Source organism: Lichenostomus cassidix, chromosome Z (genome assembly GCF_008360975.1).
Source record: "Lichenostomus cassidix isolate B80296 chromosome Z, HeHo_3.0, whole genome shotgun sequence".
In the NCBI taxonomy this organism is placed as follows: Eukaryota; Metazoa; Chordata; class Aves; order Passeriformes; family Meliphagidae; genus Lichenostomus; species Lichenostomus cassidix.
Window position 1 is genome coordinate 14,378,540 of NC_139511.1, and position 15,315 is coordinate 14,393,854.

The 15,315-nt window shown below is 40.3% G+C and overlaps 1 protein-coding gene across 7 annotated transcripts in view; it reads right to left on the minus strand.

Annotated features, from left to right (window-relative positions):
- ARB2A (ARB2 cotranscriptional regulator A) overlaps positions 1-15,315 on the minus strand; it is a 257,519-nt gene that overhangs the window by 39,137 nt on the left and 203,067 nt on the right. The window contains exon 11 of one of the 7 annotated variants that reach the window (XM_085043333.1): positions 3,278-3,405. The exons of the other annotated variants lie outside the window; for them this stretch is intronic. Within the exon in view, the coding sequence (XP_084899459.1) occupies positions 3,293-3,405 (113 nt within the window). The 3' untranslated portion in view covers positions 3,278-3,292. Of the gene's footprint in view, positions 1-3,277; positions 3,406-15,315 lie in introns of those variants that run through there. 7 annotated transcript variants of the gene reach the window in all.

Consider the following 15,315-nt stretch of genomic DNA (forward strand, 5'->3'; position numbering starts at 1 on the left):
TCTGGAATGTATAACTCATTTACTTCACCAGGTACGACAGAGAGGCATGATGCCCTTGTGCATACAGAATCCTCTCTTAAAAAGAGATTTATGCTAGGTAAGCAAAATCATAATTCTTATGGAATAAGAGGATGAATAAAGAGAGCAGAAGCCAGGCAGAACAGGGGTGGGGCATGGGTTAGGATGGTCCGTGTCCAGGACACCCAAGCAGGTTCAGGGTAATCACTGCTTGCAGTTTTCATACCTCTCCCCAAAAATACAGAATAGGAAAAAAAAAAAAATCACCTGCATTTGTCCAGAACTGGGACAATATTGAATATACTTGTTCATACAAGTACATATGACATGTATATGTGTATGATATCTTACTGTATTTTTATTCATTTTTGTAGCCATAAAGTCATTAAACTTATTTTAAAAAAATACTTCATATCAACTCTTTTGCATTATTATCAACATAAACTCAATATATTTAAAATTAGCTTGAAAATCAGCTGTTGTGCATATCCCAGAGGTGGTTTAATACATCCATCCTTATGTGTATGTAGATGCTTATGAATATCCTGCTGCTTTGAAAATTACTCACTATGCTATTTCACCACAATTTGCATTGTTATAATAGGATATTGACTGATTTTAGGTTTAAGGGACTAACGCAGTATTCAGTAATGACTCTGTGCTACAAGTTTATTGCAAGTGCCAAAGGTTCATTCACCCCAAGCAATTCAGTCAATAACCAATTTTTATACTTCTATCTCCTTCAGAATTCCAAACCAATAATCCCTGGCTTTTTTTTTTTTAATTATTTCAGTATCAGACTAACATTTCCCATGGAAATCAATATGGGTGAGATCCATTAGCCAAAAATCTGCAGCACTGCAATGCAAACATATTAAAAATATTGATCTTGCAGGCTACTGATGTTTTGATTGACTTTAATGTTTGTAAGCAGCAATAACAGAATTTCAATGACTGAAACAAACTTTTGATTAAAATTATAGATTTTAACTTTTTTTCTATTTTACTGTTTCAAAGGGTATTGCATGGTTTACTCGTTTGCTGTAAATGATCATAGTAGTAAATCCTTATTCAGGTTCTCATTTGTAAATATTAAGGTCTGTCACAGGTAACACATCTTCAATTATACTTTCAATCACTTTTGATGTTTTTGTTCCATTTTATCATAACATCAGTAAGAGCAGCACCAGCTATATTTTCACAGCATTTTCCCTTTGGAATCTTCACATCTTGTGGGCTTCTGCTACCAGCAGCAACAGGAATTTGATCTTACTTTTTTTTAACACTATCCAATAAAATTTGGCTGATATTTCCACAGGAGCTGGCTAGAATTTTGCTAAAGCCATCTTCCTAATGTGGTTCCTCCTTCCAAAATAAGTATCTCAGATAAAACAATGACATTTTCTACACTCTAGGTCTTTCTACCTTGGGTATGAATATGCCTTCATTGCTGTACAGTCTGAATGTTCCACCACCTGGATCACATTTGCTATCACAGGAGAGAAGCAGCATCCTTGCTTCAGGGATGGGGAAGCCAAGCATTGGGGAGTTAGGGGGATACATTCAGACAACCTGGTTCCCACCTAGGTCCTGAAGGCGATGATGAAGAACCTCCAAAGGATGAGGTTTTCTTCAGAAGACACCAGCACTGATGACTGACTTGGGCCATTCAAATGGTTGGCTGCTGTGGGTGACACATGTGGTTGTTGGCTCTCAAGAGCTTTGGGCTAGTGCAAAACCTCCTTTTGCCTTGGGACCACATAGGAATGTTCAGAAAACACAAATGAAATAGACTACTGCAAGGAGATACCAGGGGTGGGTCTGTAGGACCTTTGTCCTGAGAAGACATCTGGAAGCTGCTGCACCACTCACAAATCTCCAGTGCTCCACACTCACACAGACAGAGCCTATGTACGTGCCTGTGTGTAAACAAGCACCTGACAGCACAGCTGTAGCTTCATCATTCTGGTGCCTGGCAGAGGGATATGCCACCTGGGGCGCCTTCCAGGTTTGCATTTCCATGATCCAGTATTATAACAGCTTAAGATACATCCACTTGGACAGACTGGATTTCCTCCTGACCTTTCTCATCTGAGGTTTGTGTTCTTTGTGCTTTTTGTATCACAGCCAGGATTCACCTGCGATGACAATGGTGGGCAGGCAGCTTTAGGGAAATTAAAAAAAAAAATTATATGGATCCACAAATGGATCATGTGAATTTTAAGTTTTTTTTTTTAAAAACACAACCTTCTTCCTCCTGACATCCAGCTCACCAACTCTACAGACCAACCCAGCTCCTGTGTCCAGGGAGAAAGAATTACCTGAAGGAGGAATAACTAAGGGATGAGGCATGTTGACACACTCGGACCACAAAATAAAGCAAAAGAGATTCGGTTCCTATAAAGCATTTAACACAAAATCCAACACCAAGGTACAGCTCCAGGACCTAAGTCCTCTTACAAAGTCACTGCATGAATGGAGCTGGGTTAATAGTACCTCCATGCATCCCACAGGCTGAAGCTTTCCAGTGGGGTGTGATGCCCAAAACCCCTGTGCCACCAACCACTGCACAGTCTTCTGGAAAAACCTTTGAACACTGACCATGTCTCTGGCTCTGCAGTCCTGTTAAGCTTTGATGTTTGTTACTATTGATTGCCCACTCTAAAATATTTAAATGGGAAAAGCAAACTAGCATTACTAAGAAGCTGTGCGTGGGAAGAGACAACCTCAGCTCTGCTGTGCCTCTTCTCTCACTGCTGGATGTTAAGTGCTCCATATTTGTTGTCAAACCCCTTAAAACAGGCAGTGCTTTGTCTGCACCTTGAGATCTTAGGAAGGACTAAGAAACAAAATTGCTTCTAAATATGGAATGTTTCAGGCAAAGGACAGACAATTCCCCAAACCACGCAGAGATCCCTCCTGTAGAGAAGGAGCTGTATAGCAGAACAGTTCTGTATTGACCACAACCTTGTCTAGAGACTGTTCAACCACCTTTAGATTAAAAAAAACCAAGCCCCAAGACCAATAAAATAAAAAAGGGGACAGTTATGAGCCTAAGTACACAAAGAAATTAAAAGGGATTGGTAACATTGCAAATGGTATTCTACTGGTCTGCATTGTAAACAACTAAGCATCAATTTATAATCCTCAAAATTGAAATACCTTGTTCTCCAAACACATGCAGAACAGACAGTCTCAGTACAAGCTTTTTTAATGTACTCTGTCAATATGTCTACACATGGTCTAAAAACTGCTCCAGGCTGGGGAATATATTTCAGGGCTCCAGCATCCAAGCTTCCTGCAGACTCAGCTGCAGGAACTTTAAGTGCTGCTGCTCTCTGCTGCTTGTCTTGCCTCTCTGCTGAGCAACTGCCCCTGAGGTAGAATCTGCAGAAATGAACATATCAATCACATTAATACAGATGCTTTTTTTTTGCAGTTCAAGGTTGTCATTTTGCATGAACATGCACATCTCTCTATAGCCTTTGGTAGAGAGGAGGTAGTCAGCAAAAGGGTGGGATGAAGCTGAGGCAGCTAAATACCCTCAAAGTCTATGCAAAGTCTGTCTCTGCATACATTTATGGCCAAGACTATGAGCTATGAAGTCAGTTCCTTGCCTATTAAAACACAATAATTTCATATTTTCTGTTTTATTTTGCCAATATCAAACAGAAGCATTTTTGCCTCTGCTGTGGTTTGAGTGCTGGAGACAGACGTGAAAAGCTCTGCATCTCACAAGCCCCTATTTATTAATTCTAAGTAATGCATGGGACAGAGTACAAAATGTTCATACCATTCATTTATTTGCATATTCATCTTGTCTATCACAACAAGGAGACAAATTTAGAATGTTTTTTGTAAGATTTGCCTTCAGTGTCTAGCTGTTAGAGTAATTGCTAGTGAATTACTATTTGCATGAAACAGTCTATTATCCAGCATTACCCATTGAAGCAGATGGCCCTCATTTCATAATGTAGACATACATGGTGGTGCCTCTCTCCTTGTTGCCCATCCAAGTTCAGAACAACCATGGCAAACCTGGGTGAGGAGAAGGCCTGTGCACTGACCCCTGAACGAGCAGTCTGAGCTCAGTATCTGTCTCCAGATGGCTAACACATTTTTGCCTCCACCAGCTTCTGAAAATTCACAACGTAATAAAGAGGATTACTTAAAAACTGTATGATTTAAAAAATAGTTTGAGGGTTCTTGTTTCTTGCTGATGTCAGGTGAAAGAATTTCTAGTTTCTTTTCCACATCACTGGATGGGCAAAAATTTCTGTTTCAAGAACAGCAAGGCAGAAATCAATCAGTAAATAAAATACAGACCATCACCAACTCACTAAAAAACCATAAATAAGAAGAATATAGTTGTTAGACTCTAGTATTTGCAAGACTACACACTAATTGCTCCTTCACTTCCAGTATGACAACTTGCTGATGACCTGAGATGTCCCTGCCATCTATGCAACAGATATTGCTATCTGTACTTAACATCACCATCCATGATCATGAAATTGAAGTACATCAAGAGACATTTTGTATAACATAAAGAAAAAGTAATGTATCTGTAACTGGCAAGCAGAGATTTGAAAAAAGGCTCTTCCAAGCCATTGTGAGGGCCACTTCCAAAAAATTAGTGACATCTTTGGTGGACCGACTCCTCTTCCCACCAGATGCTATAATACCATTTGCTATAATCTTCCATTTGGCTGAGACAAATGGGTTTTAACCCTCTTCTGACTGAACTTAGGATGAAAAGACATCTAAATGGAGGTCCTTAGAAGGTCTGTGACTTGTTCTATACCGTTCTGCAACTCTGCACCAGGGCAGAGACTGCACAGGGACTCCTGCAGCAAGGCAAACTGCAGGTAATCTGCCTTCAAATCAGGGTGTTAAACCCCTTAAATTAATCTGTTTTTTTACCTCAGGCTTATTAAAGTCTGCTTCCATGTAAGAGACTGACATCTGCCCCTGAACAAGAACGACGCTCAAAGCAACCCAGACTGTTGTTGTCCTTGCTTGAGTCACTGCATGTAAAGCTTATACTCTGCTACCAAAGCAAACTACTCAGGACACCCCAAAAAGGTAGAGAGAAGTATGCTATGACCTCTGTGATTGCATGATTTCAGTGAAGCTTCAGAAAACAAGTAGAGAGGGCTGCCTGGGTCAGCCTCTTAGTGCAGAAACTGACAGTCAAATGTAAGAAAAAAGCGCCCTAAAAAAGTGCTCAGAATCTTCAGTGGTACCAACACTGACATAAACTGTGTCCTCATAAGTTTCTGGACCGATTCATTAAATCCCACGTGGCTGAGTGAAGGATGCATATTTTGAATTAACAAAGCAACCACACACAAACCGTGTAGGGCCAAAATGCCTTCTCTTATTTAATCTTAAAAAAGAAAGAAAATTACCCCCCTCTCCAAGTGAATTAAAACATCACTGGGTACTGAGTATCTCCTTGGTCTATATAAAATACAAAGAATCAATTATAGGTTCAGAAATTCTTAATGATCTGCAGGCTTTCAGGACTTTTTGCAGCAATTTTTGTCTTTCACAGCAAGCCTTGAAGACTGAAACACAGAAAGGGCTTAAAACATAAAGGCATAACTCTAAAAAGTTTGACAAAAACACAATAAAAAAACCCAAACCAAAACAACTTTTTGGCACTAAAAGCATATGCTCTGCCCCCTGCAGCTAGAAGTCACATAGTGAGAGTGCCTGTTCTGTTAAGAATTACTATATTCAAGCATGGCTGGTTATTTTGGACAGTAATATTAAAGAAATCTTCAATCTGGCATTTTTCTCACTGCACATTTACTAAAGCGTCCCCACTGTCCAAAATCCCAGGAGTTTAGGGATCAGATATCATGGAAAGAAAAAAAAATTTAAAAGATTCCCAAGGTACTGTTTTGATCTGGTTTATGCATTTTTCCCCCCAGCAATATCACTATTCCAATCCACTCCATGGAATATGTTGCAAATGCAAGAGCACTTTGCTCCTTTTTTTCATGGGAACAGAGCAGAATTGAAGCTGGCCACAGCCCACACAATGCCTGTTAAAGGTAGTAGTGTTCTTAGAGAAGAATTATTTACAAGCTGTAATAGCAGGAACAAACTGAGCAGCACAACTTATTTCGCTGATTTCACTTACTGCAAATCGTTTGCATTAAGATGTTCTGGAGTTAACATGAATAAGCAGACTTCACTTTTTACTCTTCCATGTTTTACTATGGCATACAAATGGTTTGTTTACTTATTATAAATTACATTAGCTACATGCATCCATTTTTTCTTTTTAGTTTCTTGTTAGCAAATTCACAGAGCAAGCCAGATTTCAAGCTGTTTGTTATGTTGATGTATTCAATAAATTTATAAATGCATTGTTCGTCATAAACAGTTTACTAAGGCTTATTTTTTATTCCCTGTGTGTGAATGACCACCTCAGCAATGTGATATATTTGTTTCACTCCCTGACTGGGGACACTCTGGACATCAAAAACAATGACAAGGGATAGTATCTTCCTGATTACCATCTCCTAACAGACTTTCTTTTTCTATTGTATGTCAGACGAGAGAGGACACTGTTACCAAGAACTGTCAGTCTTCTGCATCAGGACAAACATAACAAATAATGTCACCCAACACACCTACCAGAAAGCTAACCCAAAAATTTGCAATATTAAAAATAATTCTATTATACCTTACTTAAACAGCTTTGTGTAACTGTATTGTGTGGCATTTATCTTTGAAAAAGACAGCAAGAATGTGTTCAAAATTATGAAAACAGCTTAAAAACTGTGAACCTGACAATCCGTGTCATCTGGATTTTCAGTCACTTAGGTTTCTTTTTCTCTGCCCATTCATACAGTCATGGACAAGCAGGTGTGACAGAGATGTCTCACAGCCAATGCCTTGGGCCACAGCAAGACCTGATGCCCTACATCCCTTCTGGCAAACATCTGTCTCCCCTGTTCTTAACCAACTCCTCCACTGATGGAGCACCTGAAGGCAGTATCCCCCAGATACATCATTAGGAAATTTCCCTTAGTGTCTAATCCAAATTTTTCCTGCTGTGATTAATTCCTTTTTGTACTATTTACCAGGTGTGCAGAGAATAGATTGTTCATTTCTTCTTTGAAACACTTTCATAAACCTAATGATTTCCACCATGTTTTTTTCTTTCAGGCCTCTTTTTTTTAGGTTAAACCTTTTACTTCTTTTCACCCTTTTTCTTAAGGCCACATTTTCTAGACTTCTTGTCACTTTTGCTGCTTTCCTTTTCAAGTTCTTTAGTTGCTCTCCTTTTCCATGGGCCATGCCGCTCATCAGCATACAGAGGCTCCAGGATGAAGCATCACCAATAGTTTTGGAAGCAGTAGGATTATTTAGATATCTCTGTAAAAGGTTTGTCTTTCCTGCAGCCACGCATCATCATTGACTCATCCTCTACCTGCTGCTGCAAAGCAATTTATTCTCCAGGGGCTAAAGGAAATAGTGCTTGACTCCTTTGATTCCCTCCATGCAGCCTCTTCAGAGGCAGATAATTCAACCCTGCACAAGGCTCAGTCCTGTTCTTCAGGATCCCTTCTGCTAGGTCAGGATCAAAATCTGCTATTGCTGTTATCCCAGTACTGTGAGGCACATGGAATCTTTCAGCAGTCAGGAGCAGCAGGGCTTTCATGTCTTGTGGTGGTTGATGCAAAGAAAGGCTGATCCTCAGGAGTCTCAAGATATGAGCAGTAATGGTGCAGCACTGCTTTCCCTTGCTTCTGACTACATCCAGAAACAGAAAAAAAGTCTTTAATTTCCTTTGTGAGCATCCATGGAGTTACCCAACTCATTAAGACACAGCCAAACTCCAGGACTTGTGCCATATACTCCAGAAATTAACTACTGCATAAAGGGTGCCAAAATTTCCTTCTGGAGGGTAAAGACTCTGCTCTAAGTCTGTTGCATTACTGCTGTTCATTGCCTGTTACTATCCACAGCAATTAGTTGAACCTGAACAGTCCCCAGATAATAATTCTGGAGCAAAGCAGGTATTCACATGGCAGAAACTTGGCACAAAGCGTCCTTGTAACTGAAATGTACTGAGGAAATAAGAAGGCCTGAGAACATCTAGTTCTGAATGTGCAGACTGACAGGTTTTGCAGACATGCCTCTTTTCCTCCCATTTCTGACAGCTGGACCAGAAGAAATATGATCCCACTTCTTTTTTGTGGAGGCGAAGTTGAGGAAAACAGACCACTGCTGCAGAATAATCATGTCCAGTTTTGCTAGAGATGAAATTTTCTGTTAGCTCAGGAAATGCAACCAATGCCATGGTGATCTACACAATAAAATGTGAAATTAATTACTTTTCCTTCTTTGAATCAAAACCAGAAGAAGGGGATAATTAGAATAGGTCAGAGAAAGTGTCACATGGTGGCTGTAGAGGCAAAACATAGCCCATGTGAAACCTTAGAAAAATTTACTTGCAACCAAGGGATGAGGTTATCTTTGTGCATGCAAAACAACTTTTACATGTCTCCCACAGGGAAATGCAGGGTGCAGCCAGAAGTCACCCAGCTGTGCACACAGCTGGCAGGCTGTGAAGAGCCATCAGAACATGAGACAACCTGTACAGCTAGACACTAAAATGACAAAAAGTTTGCAAGAAACCCAAAGGGGTCACAGTCAGCCTCAATTTCTTTATGCATACCCTTTCCTGTAGAAAATCATGGGGCCTGAGATGAAGATCAAATCACTAACTCATTCAGCAGCTCTGAAGAGACCTCTCATTCCTGTCCAGAACTCAGGAGTCCACTCGCATCCATGCATAGAGTCAGCTAAAAAAACCTGCCACCCTCTCTGATGCTCAGAAGCTAGCAGTCTGCTCAATTACTGCTCAACACACTGTACTTTTTGCCATGGATAAATATGTGTAAGGTAAACCTTACAGTTATTGCTTGCCAGAAAAAGAAACCAACTCTGACCTTGTACATAGCTTGTCTATGTCCCTGTATATATGTACTCACCATGATTTTTATGTGTGCAAGTGTTGTGTTATTATTTATTGTTGTTGTTTTCTCAGTAGTAAGGTTTTTTGTACTTTATTAGGTCTAGGCGTTATTAATCCTACTTAATAAAATAAGTACCTAAATTAAGTGAAGGCTCATCGATCTCCCTGGTGTAACTATACCCCTGCTAATCTACCTGCTACCACAGAGCTTCACGACAGTTTTCATGGGAAGCAGGTGGGCTGAAGGCATTAAGTACCTTGAGACCTGCTGGTCCAGTTTCATAATGCCCCCTGTCTTGGTCTAAGCCAATTTGAAGGAGAACACTCTGAAATGAGTTTCCTCCTTTTATGGGCTCAACCAATCCCTTTCCACCAAAAAGGAATGAATATGAGTAGATGCACACGAAAAAAATAACAGTTTACTAACAAGGGGAACAGCAAGAGATAACAGCAAATAATCACCAGATAGAAAACTGCTAAACCTTGCAGACTCCCCTGAACAAAGAGAGAGCTAAAAATACTGGGGATGTCTCTGAGTGTATGGTTCGAAGGACAAAGGGAAAGGTGTGTCAACCTTCCCTCACCGCCCCGCTTATCTTTCCAACAGCCAAGTTCTGCTAAGAAAGGCAGCTGGCATGCTCTGATGGTGGCTAGAAACTCAGTCAGGGCCAGAACCTGCGGAGGGACTTTGCCTTTCTCTTGGCGAGAGACAACAGGAGCAGGCAAGGCAATGAGGTGGGGCTGGGGCGACTCTGTAGTGCTCTCTCCCCAGCTGGGTGCCAATGGCGAGGTGGAGCAGGGCTGGCCCTGCTCACTGTGGTGGCAGCTGGCAAGCACCTATGGAACTCACCTCCAGGCAACTCAAAAAAAAAAGAAACAAACCCCAAAAAAGAAGCCAAAAAGGACAAGCCTCTGCCTAAGCAAAGACCAAGAAGCCAGTGAGGCAAAAAGCCCACTGAAAAACCACACTGTGAAAGAGCATGCTTGGCCTGCCCCAGAAGACTTTAAAAGTGGTACAAACCACACCCTTCCCCACCTTCTCTGTTTCCCAGTGTCATAAAGAGTAACATTTTTGGGCACAGATAGATATGGAATACATACCTTTTGGGTTGCCCATGACACCCCCACTGAGACAAAGTGGAGCACACAAGCAGCATAAGGCTGCCCTGCAACACCTGTGCTACTGCTGCTCATCATGGTGTCATTATGGGTGCTGCTCTGAGCAGACTTTTGGAGATGAATGGTACATTGCTGACAACAACAGTGGGACAGAAAAAGTAAAACAGATGTACTTTCTACAGAGTGGAAAACCCAGAGGCAGCATGCTACCTCCATGCTGCAAGTATGTAAGAGTAGCAAGTATACAAGATGAGTAGAACGAGACTTCCTTACATAAGGGAATCAGCACAGGTCAGGAAAATTTAAAATACACTGAAAACCCACTGGTTTAGAAATCACCTAAAGGTTTTGAAATTCATGGAAGTTAAATTTTCTGTCAAACTATAGGAAGTGTATGAACCAAAACACACAGGAAGCTAGGATACACACATGCTGCAAAGGCCCAGTTTTTGTGCCTCAGATTTTTGCTTCTTGCCTATATGTGTACCTGCAAAATCTGAAATTAAAATATATTCCCATTATCTCACCTAGAGACAGGTGTTTCATATGGACATGGTGTTTCTGCCAAAAGAGATTACAAAACTTTCTGGAAGATGCTTATCACAGAGGAAGGGAGCACACATGCTTAATTACAAGCAAGCAATTGGAACAAAGATAATCCTAAATAATTAAAAAATAGCAGATCCACCACCACAGCAGTACAACCCACAGTAGGTCATCCCTTCAGTATGTAAGAGGAATTTGAGATGAGGCAGCTGCACAACAGGGCAATGATGCCTGCAATTGATAAAGTGATGCTCCCTGCTCATTTTTAATTTTTAAGAAAGAAATCAGTGAGTACAAATAAAACATGGAGGGCTGTAATCCCCTAGAGTGATCTTGTCACAACATGTGTTACTGCAGCTCTACACTTCTACCTTTGTACTTTGTTGTGTGTAGCAAAGCAACATAATTAACCACTAGTAGGTAGTGTTTATGTTAGTTCTCAAAAGGTTAAGAAGCTGATTATAGCTAAAATCAGCTTTGCCTGGGGCATCAGTGGCTCTGTGTAATCAAATTAGACAAGCAGGGCACAGTGTCACCTAACACAAACCATGGCACTTTCTTCTCTGTTTTGACCTTTTTCATTAGACGAGCAAGCCAGGTTTTAGCTTAGTCCAAACATTTTGAACAGATTAGTTCCCAATAAACTCTGAGTGATAAGTCAGGCATTCATCCACATCCTTTTCTTGAGTGACCCAGTGAGACCACACTCAAGAGGTTCCTCATTAATAGTGTCAACTTTGCTTTCCCCCAAAATAACCTCTTTAATTAATTTTAAAAAAAAATTTTTGGGGTGGTTGGGGGGTGGTCCTTGGAAAAAGTGCCAAAGGGTGAATGGCAATTACTTCAGATCCCAGAATACTTTAACCTCCATATTTTTATCAGTCATTTTATTATCTTGATTCTAGAGTTGCAGAACAGCAAACACAGTTTCATAAACACAGCAGAGAATGCATTAGCATTTCTAAGTAACCACAGGTAACCTGCTCGGCAGAGTTGCAGCTCTCTCTACGTAGCTGCACTGCTCTTTGAAGTCAAGCAAGGTGAACGCTATAATGGAAGTGTTTAAGGAGGTTTAATAATGTAGACAGAGGATCAAGACAGCCTGACATCAGAACCCTTTCTACACTGCCATATCACCACTAAATTTAAATGTGGGCTGCAGTGCCTATTGCTTCCATAATCTTTCCATCTTTGAACATGAAGGGAAGAGAAGATTAAAAAGGCAAAGAATATATAAAGAAAAATAATGGGAAATTTAGATAAAAACCTGTGAGTTAAAGAATTCACAGGAATATGAAGGAATATGCTTTCCTGAATTTTCCGCACTCATCAAAATAATTTGTTGGATCTTTACATATGTGATTCGTAACTTCAAGTCCTGCTCTGTTGGTATATGTAATGCAGCTAACTCACAGAACCTTTATGTTGTGAAAATAAGTAAGCATATGAAACAACAGCTTCTGCAGATGATTTGTGCATAGTTATCCAGAGACACCAAAATCCAAACTTGTTATTTTGATTAAGTAATAAATGAAGAGTTACAGAAATCATGCCTCCATGCTTGCACACTCCTGTTGGTTCCTGCTAATCCAGCAGTACTTAATGAATTTATATGTGGTTAGCCTGCCTTGCCATTGCTGCATATCACACTTCTATGCTGCAAGCTGTGTGGAAAAAATTAATATAACAAGTTTAACATAAAGACAGGAAACATTATGTCCTCCTGTATTTTCAATGAACTTCAAATTACTCTGCTGTTACTCATCTGCACAGTTTATGTGAGAGAAATGCATCCTTTAGGAAGAGAAAAAGCCTATCAGACAGCAAAATACATAAATGTATTGGTGGAGTGTCTATAATGATTTCAAATAATCTGACTTTTTGATTACATCACCAGCCAGCCTGGAAGCTCCCATCTATCCCTCTACAAGTTTAAAGCAGAGCCCAGTTCTTCAGAAAGAACATATACTAGCCATATACATATTACAGATTCAACAGTAAGTCCCTGTACACTTCTTTCATACGTCAGATTTTTAGAAGATAACACTTTTTCTCAATTGACTGTGGTACACAATAATTCAATTATTTACAGCCAGTGGCAACCACCATCCAGGCAAAACAGCCTATTGCTTGCCTTCCCATTTCTGGTCTGAGATCTGCCACATGCTTGGTGCAGAACCATACAATTTGTGTGTATGGGCGAGGAAAAGACAACCTACTGATGGAACACCGTGGCCACAAACAGCAAGTTGGCACCATGTGGGGCCATCTCTGCTGCCCCAGCTCAGCTGGGAGAAGCCACCAGCATCCCCACTTCTGCCAAAATCCTTCCTTGTAAAAAGAAAAAATAAAGGAAAAAACAAATCAACTTTAAACAAAGGCATTTTCAAAATATAAGACTATGCAAGGAAGCAGAGAAATTCTCTTTATGATGTGTATGATAGGCTCTTTCAATGGTAATTTCTTTTCATTGCAATGAATGTCTGTAAATGGATTAATGGCATTTAGCTCTAGAGTATGTCATTGATCGGTATTGAATATACAAATTCTTATATGAAACACACTTAAAGTACACACTCGTTCCTAACTTCCTATTAATATGTCATCTGCAAGACAAATTGTATTCAGAGATTAATGTACCATTTAAAAAACCCTAGGCACAAGCCTCCCTATCAGAAAATAACAATGTACCAATTTAAAGAGCTGAACAATATTACCATCCAAATAAATTATTACTTTGGTACATTTTAGCCTTCTTGTATCAGTTTGGAGAATGTAGCACAGCCCTGTGCTACTACAACTGAGTTGTTCCGGGGACTCCCAAAATATGAAATATAAAAATGTTGCGTCCAAGATCTCTGGACTAAGCAAAAGAATCAGCAATACTATAGCAATAAATGGTGATCATTGCCTCATAGAGGCATACTGTTTTGAGGTACATGAGTGGGCATCTTTGCAGATCAGAAGATGTGGACTGTCCCTATGGAACAGGGATGGGAACTGATTTCACTGTATGTATTGAATATGTGAAGATACCTTGAAGTGCCAAGGCGCTGCTGGTTGTGCCAAGCTGTTGGTGACAGCTGGACCTCAGTAACAGCCTACACAGCTTGCACACCTCATTCAAGGGCTGTTACCCTGGGGTGACACTCTCTCAGGGAACTTTCCCAAAGCAGACGGCTTTATTAGAGTCAGCCAAATGAGAGTGTGCATATGTAAATCACTGTTGAGTTTGTACTAAATCTTTAATGTCTTAATGCCTTCATTTGCCTTTTCCCCCTGACTTTGACATTGCTTCAGTGCGAACAGCTATATTTAATTTACAAGTTTTTCTGGCAATTTTTTTTTTCCCTCCCCAAAATCAGAAGGCAGGAAGTAGATGGGTGTAACTTAAAGAGGCAGCTGAGATGAGCTGCTGGCAGGATGAAGTGGTAGGTTTTAGTAATAGCTGGAAGCCGTAAGTGGTTCTAAGCTTTGAAGTCAGCGCAGCTTTGATGTGCTACTCCCATAGTAAATCGCAAGATAGTCTTGAAAGAAAAAGATTTCCCAAATATCATCCAAGTGTCATTGCTTGTGAAATCCTTGTATGATTTTTTTTCCCCTCTGTTGAACTTTAAATCTATCACTGGGCTGCTCTCACTCCCTCTCAGTCACTCCTAGTCTATTTTAAAGTGTCTTGGTTAAAAGGATAATTACACCCATGCTCGATTTGGTGGAGGCAAATAGTTTGCTGCATGTTATTTAGCTTTGCTGAAATGCTTCCAAATATCCTCCTCCCCAGATCTACAGTGCTCAGACACCATGAGGGACCACAGGGTAGGATGCTGGAGCAACAAAGGGCAGAGGCTGCAAGCCACGGAAGCATCTCTGCTTGTGTACCCAGGGAGGTCTGCTTGTCTCCTGCTTACGGAAACAGCCACAGCTCTCCTAAAACAAAGTGTCCACAAGGTGATGAGGTGAAACACCCCTCCTCTGCTGTACCCATTTATCTGGGAGAAGCGACTGCATGATGCCAAGGAAAGAGGTTTCGCTATTGAAATTCACCCATGTACATTGGGATTGATGGGAGATATGCAATCCTGAATACAAGGGCGAAAAAGTTCAAACCCACCAGAAACAGGCAAGTTTTCTTGGTGGGTATTTCTGTCCCATACCAAAACACCACAGAGGAATACCTGTGGATTCTTCTCCATAATGTAAATTGTTATTGAACTGCACACTTAACCGGTACAAACTTTCATGTTCAGTGAAAATATAAACAAAACTATCTTTGGACAATTAGGTTTAAGAAAGCAACTCGTAAAAGCCTGATCTTTTGAAAATGGTTGTACAATGCCCAATTTATTTTAATAGCTATATTTTAAACCTAAAACAAATCTGTCTCAAATGTCATACACAAACTATATGCTGCAGTATATCAGAACAACCATTTTCAATTAATCTGAAGCTCAGAGGGCGAGAGGATTAAAATGGTTTAAATCAGTCTTTATTACACATTAAAAAGTTGTTTACATGGGCACACGTATTTGAATGGAAAAGGGAGACACGTGTCCCTGTCTGTAGTGAGTGGTAGGAACTACACGATCATTAAGGTGCTTTCCAACCCAAACCACTTCATGAACCTACGAGTT